Source organism: Nematolebias whitei, chromosome 1 (genome assembly GCF_014905685.2).
Source record: "Nematolebias whitei isolate Nwh7 chromosome 1, NemWhi1, whole genome shotgun sequence".
NCBI classification, from domain to species: Eukaryota; Metazoa; Chordata; class Actinopteri; order Cyprinodontiformes; family Rivulidae; genus Nematolebias; species Nematolebias whitei.
This window is the reverse complement of record NC_056498.1, coordinates 62,487,552-62,505,322: the sequence shown is the minus strand read 5'-3', so window position 1 is coordinate 62,505,322 and position 17,771 is coordinate 62,487,552. Positions and strand designations below refer to the sequence as shown.

Here is a 17,771-nt window from a genome sequence, read left to right as displayed (position 1 = left end):
AAGTCTCCTGGTATTTCTTCAGGGATCTTAATCAACCTTTATTTACACAGATAAATCACATTGAGCCTCGAAGACTCATTTACAAGTGAGACCTGTTTAGACAAACAAAAAGTTATGAAAGTGACACATTTATAGGATTTGGAGGCAAAAAAAATCCTATCAAACTCTCACACCTTGGCCGAGGAGAGAGAGCCTGAGATTGAAAAAAACACCACGCACATAGGCACAAAGTGACGAAGACATTCCGCAGGGGAGGAGAGACGACCAGAGCGGTGAGCGTGTCCAAGGACACTCCAGAGGCACTATAGGAGTTCTGACAAGAATGGTATAATCAGTCAGTTCCCTCTGGGGAGCTCCGTAAACACTTTCGAGGGGTGCCGAGGTCAACCCAGGGTGCCAGAGAGAATCCAAGAGTCCTGAAATGATGACACAATTATTCAGCCGGATTCCTCTTATAGGTCCACAGACTTCCTCGGTGGGAGGGGAGGGGGCAGAGCATAGATTTTACAGGGACTCCAGGCGAATTGACATAAATATACTTGATACCTGTCAAGGCCAGCCGGGGAGCCGAATTCGGATAAACAACATTTGTTTTGGAAACAGGCAGAATTTACTGATTCATGTCTGCCTTGAGTCTTTGCTGGTCCTCACAAATCCCAAACATCCAAATTAAGTGGACACACCGCTGGTCCTGAGAGTAAAGATTTCAAAACTATGAAAGAAAGTCAAACTAAAATTCATAGCTTACTATCAAGCTGAACATGTTGATATATGAATGAAAGAAATTGTGCAAATAATGTGTGAGCACTATGATTGCAAAAAATGTTAGAAGCAATAGAGTGAATGCTAAATCAGTGTAGTGATGTAGCTGTTAGCTTCACTACTAATTAATTATTCTTAAAGCTAGTTCAAGCACAACGAATACCATACCATACCACTTTATTTATAAAGCACTTAAAACAGCAACAAGGCCAACCAAAGTGCTGAAATATTAATGAATATTAATTGTTTAATTACAACGGATTCTTTTCTTTTTCGAGTTAAATTTCTGTTATGTGACCAAGATAACTTGTGAGTGGAGTGTTTAATCAGTGACATGAGACGCCATTTTATCTTTGACCCATCAGAATAAATGTGGTCATTTATTTTACAGAATCAAAATTTAACATCAAAACATGTACACATTGATTTGCTGATCTGTTTCTGATTAATAAACTTGGCACGCTTTACTAAACAAGACAACAGAACATTACTGATTGAGACTGATTCATCTCTGAAGGCATCTAGCTTGATTTACTGGCAAATAGAGAAGTTTAAAGAGGAGGAATAGATTTAAGGAGGAAGTTTTAGATGGATGAAAGTTATGTGTTGAACCAGAACATGGCACCCTTCCTCCGACATCCAGGTCAGCCCTCCGGTACACTTCAGGACATGCAGCGACTTTCTTACCTTGGCAGAGGATGCATCCACTCCGGAACAGAAGTCCATTGGTACGCTCCCTTTTCAGCGTCTCTGGTTAGAGTAGCTGGGGTCATCAGAAATCGTGACGAAGTACTTGGTTCAACCGAATAAGCTTCCTTAGAAGTTGAGCTTTTAATGCTCGGGTTGAGTCACAGCCGAGGCAGGCTGTGACTACGCTGGAATGGAGAGACCCTTGGCACATGGTCAAATCCATCCACTACTTAGTTGAGTCTCATCTTCGACTGAAAGTTCCAGCAAGACTGGAAAAGACTGCGAAGACTCCAAAATATGACGAAGACTAAACCTTGTGAAGACCAAGACTAAGACTCGTTCCAAGAAGTGTTGCCTTTTAAAGGGTATCCACTTCCTGTTATGTGGTACTTCCTGATTGGTTGAAACAACCATCAGGGGTGTAGTTCTAGTGATGTCAGAGGGTCACTAGAAGTCAGGAAACAGCAGGAATGTTTTAAGAACGGTTCGTACAGACGGAGAAATGTTTTTAAGAAATGAGAGGATGCAGATGCCAGCAGTTCTCATTTACTGTCTGCGAGTTTTAAAAACAAGACACTTCGTTCTAATAACTTGTCTCTGACTTTCGACCGACATCCACTACTCCTCATTCAGACAGAAGACTAAATGCACACTTACTTCGTAAATAGACATTTAACTGTATGATCAAAGTCTAATGAGGTTTAAAAATCATTAATACTGTTTCACAGTTGATTTAAATGAGTGGTTCACTTCAACATTTAGAAATGGTATGAACTAAACACACTTTTGATTATCAAGATATTGTAAAATAGTAATGATAATGTAAAAGAAGAGTGTTCTTTCAATTGATTAATTCAGGATACAATTAAATAGTCTCTTGATGAGATAATTTGTATTTCTGGATTCAAATCAATGAAATAGCAGTTCCTGTCCCATGAAGGTCCTCAGAGACAGATTGATGTCGGAGGTCTAGTTCACTACATCAGCAATAAAAAAAATACTAGAATAAGCTCTTTGAACCAGGAGGCATCGGACCATGTGTTAGTTATGAGATGAATGTCTCTGATCTTGACTCAGTCACTTTTTGACTTCACTGTTGAACAGAAGTATAATTTAATTTTGTCACTAAAGTAAGAGAAAAACAAATACAAAAAACCCATCTGAATAGAAAGGCCGGTTTGTGAAGCTATCTTAAGAGCGAGTGGGAGGGAAATATGTTTTTGACTTCCGAAGAGAACTTGTGTTTTTAATGAGAAGGCAAATGATCAACATGTGATGATAATAAAGCATTCTGTTTCAGATGGCAAGATGTCAGCCTGACTTTCCTTCTCTGTACCTTCAGTCAGTGAGTTTAACCTCAGCCAGTAGCCTCAGTCATGCTGCTGTGTCCCTCTAACGTGGTTTTCATGCACCGCTAAAACTAAAAAACCACCACCGGCCCATATTCACATGTCCCATTAAAATGTAGGAGGTCCCTTTTATGCCCTTGTTGGCTTCTTATGCTCTGTGGAAAAATGAAATTCACATAAAAACTGAGGGTGTGGGCCAGCCGTTGTCAGACTGTTTGAAGTTGTAAGAAGTGCAGCAGTGATGGCACAGTGCTGCATTTTGTCATCAAAGAAGAGAAGCATCAGACTTTCAAAAGACAAACTGCTTTAACCAGTTCAGACCTGATGCAGCACGTACGCTGTTACTTTCCAATGATAAGGTGATGAGAGCATCACATCATGGTGCTTAAAGGGCGTATAACATGATTCGTAGTTATTTTTTCTTATCTTATTGTGTGAGGGTTGTAGCTCAGAACAGTAATATTCATATTCATTGTCTGAAATGGAGAAATACTGTATATTAAATAAATAGATAAACCAAAACAAGACAGCCAAGGATGTAGGCAAATGTTGCAGAAGGTGACTTCACGCCGTGAACCCCCTGGCATAGACACAACACTGGCAGAACACAGTGGTCATCAGAACGGAAACAAGCGATGTTCTCATATGATGAAGCACAAGCTGACTATTTCCCCAAAGAGCTGTTTTACTCATACATTTCAGTTTTTGTTGTTAGTAAGCCAAAAGGTGTGAACACTTTGACAGAAAAGGGGCTCTGAATTGAGAGCACAGGAGCGCCACCTACAGAGAGTCTCCAGATGATAGTTGGAGCCATGTGCCACAGAACCACAGAGCTCCATGCAGCCAGAACAAACAGTCAAGGAACAAAATCCCTCTTTTTGTTTCAACACTGTCCCCAGGGTGGCTATTCCCAGAAGTCACAGCGCCACAAAAAAAACTACACCCTTGATTTCCTCTGCATGGCTGCAAGGGTTTTCATTTTTCAATCCTCTTGCCTGTGTGTTTGGCAGATGTCCACTCTGCCATCCTTGAGCTGAAGCAGCAGCTCATCCTGGTGTTTTTTTTTTTTTTTTTTGCCAATTTCCATCCAACTATTGCTAAACATCTTTTTTTCCTTCTGTAGTGGTTATCACAAGCAGGACATTCACAAACATGTGACTGAACAGCTCGAACACTGGCTTGTTGTCTTAAGCATGTGGTCTAGTAGGCCCCGGAGTCATTCTGATGATCTTCTGTGTCTGTGATGTGTGATGTTCTGTGTTTCTCTTCACTGGGTCTCAAAAGGGCTTGATGACCATAAATTTGAACTTGTTTTTTCGAATTTGAAGACTTCTCTTTGAGCATTTGAGTCTCTTCATTAGATTTCTTGTTTATGATCTTGTTGAAATCATGTTCTCCCTCAGCCACATCCTCAGTTTTGCTTAGCTCTCTCTCATCACTATCACTCGTAACCCAAGATACGATCATAAGCTCCATGGACAGTGAATCTCTTGATCATGCTGACTGATGCAACTGATAACATCTCACTCAAACCATATAGCCAAAAGATGCCCAAATTCATTTTTATCCAAATGTATCATTATTTTGCTAGAAAGTTATGGTTTACGCTGGGGATAGGTGGAGCAGTGTGCATGTGCCCATGTAAATATTCTGCCAGAAAGCTTGTGTTCCTCTAGGGGAGGAGTGGGGTTGTGTATGCAGTGAAAACTGAACTTTATTTGATCCACAGAGCAACCCACAGCTTTCAGGTAATACATGCTAAAACCATTATTTTCTGCTGGGTCACATTTCATCTGTAACACCACAGATGTCACTTTATTTATTTATTTTTTTTCAGAATTTATTAAAAAGGGTTAAAAACTACATATGACGGGTTAAAATAGCTGCTTTGAGGATATTGTGAATCATGGTTCCAAAATATAATAAAAAAAATAAAGATTATTTTTTACACAACTATACCTTAACATAATACAAGGGTTACATTTACTTAACTGCATTCAAAATCCCAGCTGTAATTTATTTGCAATTAGTAATATCTGTATGTTAACTGACACCAAAACATGATGTTACATGCTTAAATTGTATTTCTTTAATGGTTTCTTCTTAATACTTTTAGTTTTTCAGACTGTGTTAACCTTTTCAAAAAAAAAAAAGTTTTTAAAATATTTTGGAGTTAAAGGACACCTACAGTATACAAAAGAAACACTAAACAACATTTTCTGCATTGTAGTTTTGCTTTACTCTGAACCTTTTGTTTTACTATGTATGATGCATACATATGTAGACTCACAGATGCAACATTCCCATTTCCCTTGGGACTAAGTAAGGGGAGATGCCCGGTAAATATAAATGCAGCATTCTCTATAAGTCTGACTTTGGTCATAGCAAGAAAAAACCCACTTTCCTTGGTGTTCTACACTCCCTCTCTACTCCATCTCCAATGCTCCTCCAGGGGTTTGAAACATGCATTGGTCTTGAGAGGAAACCTTCTGGGCCTGCTGTAATACAGATATGCTCAGTAAGGCTGTGGGAGCAGAAGGGGCAGCCTCGGTTGTTTGTGGGAGAAAAGATTTGAGTGAGGCGGGGGAATTCTCACAAAGTTTCCCACATCCGGCTCCAAGCTCTGCTTCACTTCAGCCTGCGTTATCCTGTCTTGATATTATATAAATGTGCCTTACGGTTTTCCTCTGGTGATCAGTCTTTTAAGTGCTAATTACCATAACTGGCATCTAACTTAGCTAATTTAATTAAAAGTGAAAGTTCAGAGGAGAAGTTTATGTGTGAGGGAAAAGTAGAAAAAAGAGAAATAAGCGATACAAAGTACTGCTGAACCCTCTTCTACCCTGCAATGTGAAGTGCAAGGCACAAATAAAAGAAGTGGGAATGACAATTTTATTGTGCAAGTGTTTCTTTGCTTTTAAATCACATTTCTGTCTAGAGACGTTGCAGAGACTGAGTTACTTGTAAACTGTGCAAGAATATCCATTATTGATGCTGTGTCTGTGGCAGAGGTCCTTTGGGGCAAAGCATATCCACTCCCAAGAACAAGAGGGAGCTTTTGCTTCTTCCCAGCCCTGCTGTCCGAAAGCTTTGTTACACTCATGTATTCCTCACTAGAAGACTTGATCTTATTGCATACACTGTTTGCACTGTATCAGTGCTTCAGCTTTTGTTTGCACACTATTCAGAGCATGAAGCAAAGATTTGACATCTAAGCTGATTTTATTATGTTTTTACAGGAAGTGCTCCAGACAAGTCTGAGCAGCAGGAAGAGTCAACAAAAACACAACGCCATGAGACCACTGTACCACTGTTACTAAAGGGAATAGAGCGCAGACCTCTCAGCCAGCTCAGACCTGGGGTAAATATGACAGAATTTCAAAAGGCCTGGCTTATTGTGTAACATAACCACAGTATATTTTAACCTCCTACCACACTTGGTGTTCCATTTTTTGTTTGTTTTGGTCTGTTCTGCTCTCTTTCATATTGATTTGTTGCTTACATATGAGCTTTACCCAGTAAGTGATACTTCATCTGAAATTATTGCTCAATCAAAGCCTTTCTATTGTTTTAACAAGCCAGTGGTGCACAATGTGGGAGTTTATAGTCATTTTTCAATTGCTATGAAAAAAAATCTAAATACTGTATCAGCAATTTAAAACGTATTTACAGTTCACATTGTAAATAAGCTCACTGTTTAACCCTTATTCATCAACTCCATGACTGTTTGAGTTGTGCAGAAGGTGGAAACGCCCACATCCCGGACGAGCCCCCAATTGTTACAACCTGGCAAAACACATCTGTCCTGGTTGCAATTAGATGTGGGTGTTTCCACCTTCTGCAAACCTCCAGCAGCCACAGAGTCAATGAATAAGGGTTAAACAGTGAGTTTACTTACAATATGAATAATTATTGATGACGAGTTGGAGTCTTGCCAATCTTCAGGGTGAGCCCAGGCCAAAATAGCAAACAAAACAACATATTTTTCCTACTATTTTATCTTACCTAAACCAAAACAAAAACAAAAAAAACCAAAACACAGTTTTCTTACCTTAACTAAATCTAACAAAAAACAGGAGAAAAAAAGTTTTAAATAAATTGGCAGCTCACCCCTACAAAAACACCTCACAACACTAAACTAATTGATTTGACAATAACGAAGCACAGCAAGTCATCCGTGACTGGTTGGGATGCGCAGAGTGGATGGAAACCCAACGTCATCACAGACACAGCTCCTTTTATGCAGCACATCTCCAGACAGGCAGCCAGTCACTGTTCCAGATCCTCAGTGTCTTCCTCCATTTTCATCCGCGCACCTGGACACTAATTTCACAATTAGCAATTGCACACACATACACAAAAACCTTACGATGGCAGTCGTAACACATAGCATTCCTTGAAGCAATGTATATTTCCTGCTGTCTTTCATGTTAGAGATTTAGCATCTTATGCTAAGAAATAACAGATTTTTTGTCAATCCTTAAAAATAACAATTTCATACTCAAGCAGTATTACGATAGAAACTTCACACTCAAAGTATGTGATAAGAATACTAAGCTACTACCAAAGTTAATGATTTGGTCAGTATTTGTAAAATTAGTAGAACTAAAGCCATATCTTAGATGTGGTGACCATTCTGAATTGGACCGAGTTAAAAAGTTAATCACTTGAATATATACATTCAATTATTATTTTCTGAGAGTTTCATTAAGGTTTGTCAACTGGTTTACAAGATATTTTATGAACAAACAAAATAGATTGACAAATACAGTTAAAAGTAATGTTCTAAACATTGACTTTATACAATGTGTAACCATTGGAATATTGTTGCCAATATATTTCAGCTACAACCACACCAAATTTTAGCACTACCTTTGAATTTTTTTTTTACAGAAATAGAACTATTTTTATGTTTTCTAAACTCAGATGACCATCTTGAATTACATGGATTCCAAAGATGTACAGTATATCTTCTAATTTTATTATATTGTGCCAGTGATTCATGAAATATTGTCCTGATTTAAAAACACATGCATGTACAGTAAAACATTAACACTCCATAATGCAGTACAGTCAAATAATCAATGATATCTGAATATTTTTCATCTCTGGTTTTATGTTTTCTGGCTTGTTTTCGGCTCGCTGCACCTCAAAAAGAAATCTTTGAATTTGGCATTCCCCCACCCCCACCCCACTCCCCCTGCAGCTTCGAGAAACTTTTCCATAGAAGGGGAATGTGTAGGTGTTGCAAGCTCCCTGAGCAATCAAACTTTTTTTTTTCTTGGCGCAGGGAAGTCACCAACCGAGAGAGCTGTTTGTTTTCAGCCTCCTCTCTCCGATCCATCCAGAGGAAGGCCAATGATGTTAATTACATGAACATTGCAAACATGTCACACTGCCAAGTGGGAAAACAAAACTTCTGAGGTTTATGAAATTAATTTTGCATCTGTTTTCCACTACATTTGACGTGTTTCCCCATCAGCCACTGCTTACATTTAGGCATTTTTCACTAAGGAGATACATTAGTTTTACAGTGAGTTATCTACAAATTGACCCTTCTAAATTAAACTGAGCACAAGGGCAGCTGGTGATCTTATTGGAGATTGCAGTAACCCCCCCACCCCCCACCCCCACCCCTCACACACACACACACACACACACACACACAGGGTAACAGATTTATACTGTAAAGCTGCTTTTTGTGCCAGTAGGTTATTGAGGAGTTGTAAAGGATTCAAGAATCATTACTTGCTGCTGGATGGGTGGGATGCCACACACACAGATGCACAATTGCATTCAGACTTGTACAAAAACACAAACCAAATGACTCTCAGAAAGGACGATAAACAGGCTGCAATTTTCAAATCATTAGTGGAAAAACGTCACTGTAAAAAGTAAACACTTTGCTACAAATCCTACAAATCCTCAAGTGATGGTACAAATCTATCCATTCTGAGCACATGACTATTTCTGTCTCTGTGCAACCAATGGAAAAACATTTTTTTTGTGTCATCTAACCACAGAATTTATCACCACAAGCTTTTGTATTGTTCAGGAGGACTTTTTTGAGTTTGAGAGACGAGTCCTTTGAGCTGAAGTTTTATGTTGGGCGTCCTTGTGCAGTTTTTGTTCTCTGAAGTCTCTTCTTTGAGATCTTGGTACCAGAACTGCTTTAGTTCATTGCCATAACCTTGGGACGAATTACATTAGGATTCTGGAAGAAAACTTACGTCTGCAGAACATCAAACTTTGAACAGAACTACTCAACTGAACAAAGAGTATGTTTACTCGCAAAGCAATATCTCTATAGTAAGAGTAAAACCTTATTTTGCATAACAAAATCTAGCTTGTTCTGATTAATACGCTATATGACAGTATTCATGCATCATGCTTTAAAGAATAAAAATACAGTGGATGCTTTAGACGAAAATAAATATCGTAGTGGCATAAAATGTAGGCATGATTCATTTATTGGGCTATGATCTTGAAATATAAGTGGGATTTTTTTGTATAGAAACTGTAAACACTACGGTGACAATGGTGGCCTATTTAGATGAGTACCATATAAAATGGAAGTTTTTTTTTGTCTATGAAACATTTTAAATACCACATGAGGTGTACTGTTCTTTAGAAAGAGAAGTAAAGACTAGAAGTACTGCAAGAAAGTAGTATGACCTAAAAAAACTAAAGTTTCTCCTTTTCACTTTGTTTCAGTCATCCTCCTTGATTTATTTTGTAGGCTTTGTTTTTCTTGGCCTCTTCAGCTCTTGTCCAACACCAGCCTTTGTTTGCTGATAGCCATTCACCTGTTGTTCATTTGTCTTAGGTTCTCAGAACATATCCTGACCACTTTTATTTGTTCCCTGTCGGCTCATTGTCTAAACGCTTGGTACTTGCTCTCAGTGCATGCCCCTGGGTTTTCTGTTACTCCATGATCATCACCCGTCGCCAAAAAACAAAAAGAGGACAATAATGTTTTTGTGTGTGTATGCATGTGTCCTTGTTTATTTGTAATGTTAGATGTCATGAACTGCTGGATGGATTTTGATTAAATTAATCAGAAATGAATGACTGGATGCACATCACTAACTAATGGACTCATATTAGTAAAACAAATCTCATGAACTACTGGATACATCCCAATGAATGTCAGAAGAAAGTCACTAGATGTACAGCTACAGCAAATTACCTTTCGGAGTCAACCTAATTCAAGATGGCTGCTGCTAAATGACCTTAGTCAACACAAAACTTATTATAATTTATTAATATTGAACTAACACTTGTGATGGTTTGTATTCAAAGATAACTCATTCTAACCATGTACAAAGTACTTTGAGCATTTATGAGTTACAGTATTCCTTGAGATTGTGCAGAATGTCATTTTCATGTTTTGACCAAAGTAGCTATAAAGCTGTCATTTTACAACATAAGTTGATTTCTGTGTAAAACTGACACAAAAAGTGACAGTCAATATGTACTCATTTGAGGAGTCCTAGGCCTTTAATTAACTTAAATTATTTTCTTTGTTTTTATTTTAGTTTTGTTTAGTCTGATGTGTAAGAAATAAACATTTCAGTAAGTTACATGCAATATGCTGCATGTGTAGTCTGTTTTAAATGATCAAAAACTATAGTTATAAAAGCTGTTTAATTTTTCAAATACTTATTTGATGATTTTACGAAACTCTCGTATGACTTACAGTTTGTATGGACAGAGAAAAACAAGTTTGGTTTAGTGTAACTTTTTTGTGGGCTTTGCAGGGTCTTGGGAAGTGCAGGAGGAAAAGGTTTTCTCCCTTTTCCTCCTGCACTTTTGTGTCTTTTCACTTCCTTCCTAGTGCACTGCCTGTGTTTGACAGTAAGATGAAGCATCACTCAAACTGCTGATTCACAGACAGGACGGGTGGGGTCAGGACACCACCTCATAATGTTAATATCTTTTTTGTGTTGCAGATTTACCCTGCGTCACTCCAGCTCGTGGTACATGCAGAAGGTGAAGAGCTGATCTTAATGCTGGAAAAAAATGAGTGAGTTTTCCTGTGATTCATGTTAATTGTCTCTTCATGTTTATTATGGCCTGTGGGACAGAGACAATTATACTTTAATGTTAATTATACATGGAGCAAGAAGATAAACCTATACTTCCCGTTATGGCTCATGTGAGCTATTTTATGCTTGAGACGGAGGCATTTTTATTGTCTGGACTATGATTTAGTATATTCAAGATGGAAGAAATAATATGTCCCATAGTGATTGGACTCTTTTTATGGTTTATTCTCTGTGAAGCACAGAGAGATGAAAGCTAGTAAAGAATAAGGTTGAAGAGAGCTCTGAGGACTTATTTGCCTTCCCTCTCCTCTCATTACTTGTCTCCTTTCTATGCAATAAAACATAACATGATCATCTCTGAAATGAGGGATAGGAATCATGTAGGGTTCATGGTTATGTTTGCCTATATACTCATGCAAAAACTGTGTCATATAGATGCAGTAAAAAGATGGCTGTAAAGACAAAAGAAAACTCAACTTTTATGTTTGGGGAAACTTTTTAGACCTGTTTTTTATGTCCAGTTTGTCAGTGCTTGTTTTTTTTTTTCCAGATAATGTGAAAACAATTTATTTCTATTGCCCACCGTCAAAAGGCAAAGGTAGAGCGACAATGTTTTTGCCATTCTTGCATATAATTATATGCGTCTGACAGGTAGCAAAATATGCCATGAACCACTGGGCAAATTTAATAAAATTTGCAGAATGTAATCTTTATCTACAACTGCTTAACTTTTGGAATCAATTCATTTTAAGATGGCCAACTGACCTGAAAAACACAAAAATGGCTGTAACGCAATCAGTTTTATCAATACTGAGATAAAATTAGGTGTGGTAGTAACTGGGAGTCGTCTTTAACAATTTTTGTAGGAACAACACAGTTACAAATTTAATATTGGACCAAAACTAGAGATGCACGATATTATTGGCATGGTATCGGTATCGGACGATATTAGCGTTAAAGTTCAATACCAGACATTGGCCGTTTCATCAAAATAACTCACCAATATAGAAGGTGCTATTTTTGTATGACAACCCAGTGACAAGGATGCCTGCTGCACCAGCACAATGTGATGATGTCATGCGCGCCTACCTGATCTCACGGCGGAGAGGAAAATTCCAAATGTCGGCGGAGTGGAAGTTTTTTTTCATTGGTGAGGATGTTGGATTCTGAAGATTTTTAGACTACTCGCTACATCGTCCCCAGTCAGAGATATTTTTCCGACGTAACCTTGCCCAAGTTACAAGCCATCATTTCCGACGTCATTGAGAAGCTAATAGCCGATAGCACTTGGGTGAGTTTTACTACAGACATTTGGACGTCGTTACTGTTACTGAATATATGTCACCAGCTCTTACAGCTGTTACACAATTTTTGTAGCAAATAAGCCTAAATGAGAGAGCTATGTTCTGACAAAGGAAAGTATATAAAATATCGGTATTAGTTATTGGCCAAATACAATAAGTTTTAACATATCGGCATATCAGCATATCGGATATCGGCCAAAAATCCAATGTTGTGCATCCCTAACCAAAACAGCAATCAATACGTCAGATTTTTAATCACAAGATGATTTTCATTTAAAAATTGGGCATGAAAGTTTGTGAGTTATATGCATTTCTTTGAGGAAAACCAGGCCTTTTATTTCCTACTGCTTTGGCATGTGAGTATTTGGACTGCAACTGGTTAGATTCCCTAAGTACTTGGTTGGGGGTATACAAGTTTAACAACTAACAAATCTGCTTTGGTGAACCTTAAAGCTTAGGATAATATTTGAACTATTTGCACATGCATGTATTTATTAAAAACACTTACCCTATCCTCAAACTGATGTTCAACGTTTTATGTTATGAGTGCTTAGTGTATATTTAGTTGGTGTTTTTCTTAGTTCATATCTTAGATGTTATTACTGTTTTTCTTAGACATTTTATTGTTGGATGTAACTGGGACCCCGTGTACATAATTTCGCTCCACCACATGTACCACATGAGGTGCGAATGACAATAAAGAAACTCTGACTCTGACTCTGACTCTGAAATACATAGCTGACTACACTCTGCCCATTTTCCCATTTTAAAGTACAGCCAAAGATACCTAATAAATCCTCATTATAAAAAAAACTCTTTCAAGACTTACCCTTTCAGCCTTTATTCTTCTTGTGACCCAATGTGACTCCAGCATCAGCTGTGAGTCATTGGTGACCAGCCATCACCGGAGCTTTTTGCCATTTCCATCCGGCCTCTTTGCTGTCAGAACAGATGTGTCCTCTGATACCGCGCCACCAGTTCAGCCAGCAGAGAACAGGTGGTCTCTGACCTCTACGTGTTTGTTGTGGTGTGGGTGCATCCGTTTTAGTCTGGGGCAAGAGGAAATGAGGGATGGGGTTAGATGAGGCCGCCTGACATGAAAAGTTAAGAATGGATTCAGGCTTTTGAAGTTTGCTGCTGTAAATTTTGCTGCAACAAAAAGAAAAAGAGATTTGATTTCCACCTTCAGAGAGATGGTGAATGCCACATTTTTGAAGTTAGAGTTTGGAGTAGATAAAGAAAGAGGAGTGGATAATTTTACTATGATCTAGGAGTATGACAATATATATTTTTTCCAGCTACAGATCTGAATCACTCATTGAATGACATGTTTTCAAACACTGACGCTTTTAAAGTGACAATTCTGCCACATTGGAGGTTTTGAGTTGTTTGTAACAAATTGAACTTGGTGAAGGTGATTCTTTTAAACTGTTTCCTTTAAGTAAAAGGACATTTTTTCCACACAAAACATTTGGTGCTGTCACACAATAAAATAATCCAATGCAACAACCAATGTTGTCTCCAATATATTTTTTTCCTTCTCACCTCACCATTACAGCACAACCTCCAACCCTGTTACAGTGCCCTTCAAAGTAAAAGACGTACCACTTATATAAACTTCTTTTTCGGCTTTACTCTCAGCAGGGGTCACCACAGCGAGTCATCCTCCTGCATCTCACTCTGTCTTCTGCATCCTCTGTCCTCACTCCAACTACCTCCATCTCCTCTCTAACTGCATTCATATATCTCCTCTTTGGCCTTCCTCTTTGTCTTTTTTCCTGGCAGCTGCATTTCTAACATCCTTCTACCAATATACCCACTGTCCCTCCTCTGGACATGTCCAAACCATCTCAGTCTGGCCTCTCTAACTTTATCTCCCAGATGTTCAACCTGTGCTGTACCTCTGATGATCTCATTCCTAATCTTATCCTGCCTTGCCACTCCTAAAAAGAACATCAACGTCTTCATTTCTGCCACTTCCAGTTCTTTCTCCAGTCTTTTTGTCAATGCCACTGTCTCCAGACCATACAACCTTGCGTGTCTCACCACTGTCTTGTAAAGTTTTCCTCTGGCCTGTGCTGCCACCCTTTTGTCACAAATCACTCCTTAAATCTTTCTCCATCCACTCTATCCTGCCTGGACTCTCTTTTCACCTCTTTGCCACATTCCCCATTTTCCTGGACAGTGGACCCCAAGTACTTGAAGTCCTGCATCTTTGTGACCTCTGCTCCTTGTAGCCTCTCTGTTCTGCCTGTTTCCAACTCATTCACCCACATGTACTCTGTCTTACTATGGCTGACTTTCATTCCTCTTCTTTAAAGTGCATACCTCCAACTCTCTAAGGTCTCTTCCACATGTTCCCTGCTATCACCACAGATCACAATGTCATCTGCAAACATCATAGTCCACGAGGATTCCTCTCAGTGAGCAGGTTACCCTGGTTCAAATCCCGGTCTGGGGGCCTTTCTGGGTGGAGTTTGTATGTTCTCTCCATGCATGTGTGGGTTTTCTCCATGTACTCCAGTTTCCTCCCACAGACCAAAAACATGCATGTTATGCTAATTGGTAACTCTAAATTGTTCCTAGGTGTGAGTGAGAGAGTGAGTAAATGGTTGTTTGTCTCATTTGTCTCTATGTGGCCTTATGATGGACTTTCAACCTGTCCAGGGTGTACCCCACCTCTCGCACAGTGATGGTTGGACATGGGCACCAGTGATCCCCGCGACCCAAAAAGGAAGAAGCGGGTAAAAGATGATGGATGGATGGATGGATGGACAAATCCGAGATCTTGTTTTTTTGGTCACTACCCAAAGTTTGTAACTATTGGTGAGGTTAGGAACCTAGACCGATCATTAAATAGAGAGCTTCTTCTTGCTGCTTAGCCCCTTCTTCACCACAATAGACTGGCACTGAGTCCACAATACTGATCCGTGTTTTGATCTAACTTTCCATTCTTCTCTCACTCATAAGCCCCAAGATATTTGAACTCCCAACCTAAAGAAGGTAATCCACCCTTTTCCACCTGAGGTACAAATTTATCTATTGGTAATTTGACTGAGTTACGGACATTCTTGTGTGTGTGTGTTTTTTTCAGGTCAGTTGATTGTGATGGTCATCTTGAATTGGGCTGATGCCAATTGTAGATGTACATCCAGTGATCATTTTCTAAAGGTTTCATGCATTTTGTCTGGCATGACACACTCACAGACACTTGTGAAAACATTGCCATTGGGCTTCACCATTTGGCAGCGGGGAATAATTTTGTGTTATTGATTGATCTGAATACAGAGAGGTACCTCTTTTATCTTAGTTCAATGTGTTAAGCTCATGCGTTGCACTTCTTTGGCACTGCTGTAGAGCACACCTGTTCCAGGACCAGTGTGAAATGATAGGCCAACACTAATATAAAACACACTACTGGAGCCAATTAATAAACTGCTGCTTCTGAGCCCCTTGGCAACATCACAGGAAAACCTGGCACCAGTGGAACATACACAGATAATCAGTCCACTATGTGTGTGTGTTTCATTGGAAACATACAGTACTTTCAATTTACTGTGGTAAATTTGAGTTTATTGCACATCTGAGCTTTATGTGGTTGATTTCCCTCAGCGGTAAATACCATCTTTTTGGGCCACAACCAGCTTAGTGTGTCTGAGTAAAAGAAAAAAAAAATCTAATTCGAGAAGTTTAAATGAGAAAATTTCCCGGTATTTAAGACTTTCTATCTCTTTAACAAGGTAATACCAGAATAAAGTATCAGTAACACTTCATATCTGTGAAATCTGAAGCCAGAGGAGTCACTTCAGAGTAAACGTTAATAGTTTTTGCACTCTGTTAGCTTTGATTTAGGCTTTTGTCAGCCCTGTACCCAAGCAGCAGGAAGTGACTAAGATCAGCCCCTATTTTATGTCATTACCTATTAATCTTTTTTTCCCCTGTGTGCTAGATAAGTCAAAATTGGTGGCTTAACAAAAAGAACATTTGTGCCCATTTTCATAAAGCCATGGAAATGGCTGTGTCACATTTAATGTTTTAGCCTTGATGTATTGTACTGTACAAACAAAGCAGGACAGACTTGTGCCAGCAGCTGCAGCTTTGAGGTAAAGCATTGATCACTGGCACAGTTGGCCAGCTTGAAATGATTAATAGTGGTCATATGGGACATTTCGCATTAGTCTTGATTAAAGACTTCAATAACATCGTCTGGCTGACCAAGATGCCTAAGTGTGTTTGAAGGAACTGAAAGAGAGAAAAGTTGCAAAGATATATAGCAGGGCCTACTTAAAACAATTTAAATAAATCATTTCTATTCTCTAAGGTTTAGCATTATATAAAATTATTCATTGCTAAAATAATACCTATTTCATAAATAAAGGTTGAATGAAAAATATTGGTTTAGTTGTCTGCTTAATTTTAACTAGGGTAGAATATTTTAACCAATCTCAGGATGCTAACGACCATTGTTGAAATTAGCCTTGATATTTGGTTATTTTTTGACTGTACAGAATTGAACATTACATAAATCCATCCATCCATTATCTTTTACCCGCTTCTTCCATTTCGGGTCCCGGGGGTCAATGGTGCCCATGTCCAGCAATCACTGTGCGAGAGGCGGGAGATACCCTGGACACATCGCAAGTCCATCATGTTATTAAATTAATTATTAATTTAACATTAGTTGAATTGTTTTTTAGTAAAACTTTGATCTTTGTAAAATAAAAACGAAATTAGCCTAGGCACAATTGCCAAAAACTCTATATTGGGGCTTATAACATGGGACATATATACAGTATATCTTGATATTGACAAATATGTCTAAAAAAAAAAACAAAGAAACTGTCCAGATGACCCGACTGAGAATTATTGGATTTGGTACCTGGATTATTGAGCTTTGAACTTTGTGACAATATTCATTCATATATCTATATCCATATTCATAAATCTAAATGTTTGAATGCATATATTGCTCTTGTATAATGTTTAAACACTAGTATAAACATTAAGTTTTATTCAATGTAGTTTTTATAAAGGCAGCTCAGTGCAAAAAAAAAACAATTCTATGTAGAATGCTGTGATAGAAGTCTAAGAACGGAGTGTTAAATAAAACCTCCAAACAATAACAGTAACACTGATAGTACTCATGCAAAAATCTGTGACCAGTCCCATCATGCTTTAAGGCAAGTGTCTGAATGAGATACTGGCTTTCCCACAAAACTAACAGGGCAAGAAGTTGTTACAAAGAAACCTGTTTAAAGTCAGAGGTTATCTGATGTAAAATAAATTCATTAATTGAGTACTTGATCATTTTTAGTGCCATGGGCTGTAATATTATTTCTGTTAGTACCAAAAAGTATTTATCTTCTTTTAAACAGCAACAGGACGATAATAATAAAATGAAACATTGTGAACAACTGACCTGTGAAAATAAATAACAAGTAATATGTAACTTGTCTCCTGGCCTCCTTAGATAGAGAACTTTACTATTTGGCTTTTATGTATGTGAATGTTCCTGTAAAGTGCCCTGAGACAACTTTGTTGTGATTTGGCGCTATATAAATAAACTGAATTGAATTAATATTCTTTCTTATAATAAATGTTTATATATATATATATAT

At 38.3% G+C, this 17,771-nt stretch overlaps 1 protein-coding gene across 1 annotated transcript in view; it reads left to right on the top strand.

Moving 5' to 3' along the window:
• Positions 1 to 17,771, top strand: part of adam12b (ADAM metallopeptidase domain 12b) — a 112,719-nt gene that overhangs the window by 18,496 nt on the left and 76,452 nt on the right. The window contains exons 2-3 of the mRNA XM_037697631.1: positions 6,041 to 6,162; positions 10,754 to 10,827. Coding sequence (XP_037553559.1) covers positions 6,041 to 6,162; positions 10,754 to 10,827 — 196 coding nt within the window. The remainder of the gene's footprint in view (positions 1 to 6,040; positions 6,163 to 10,753; positions 10,828 to 17,771) is intronic.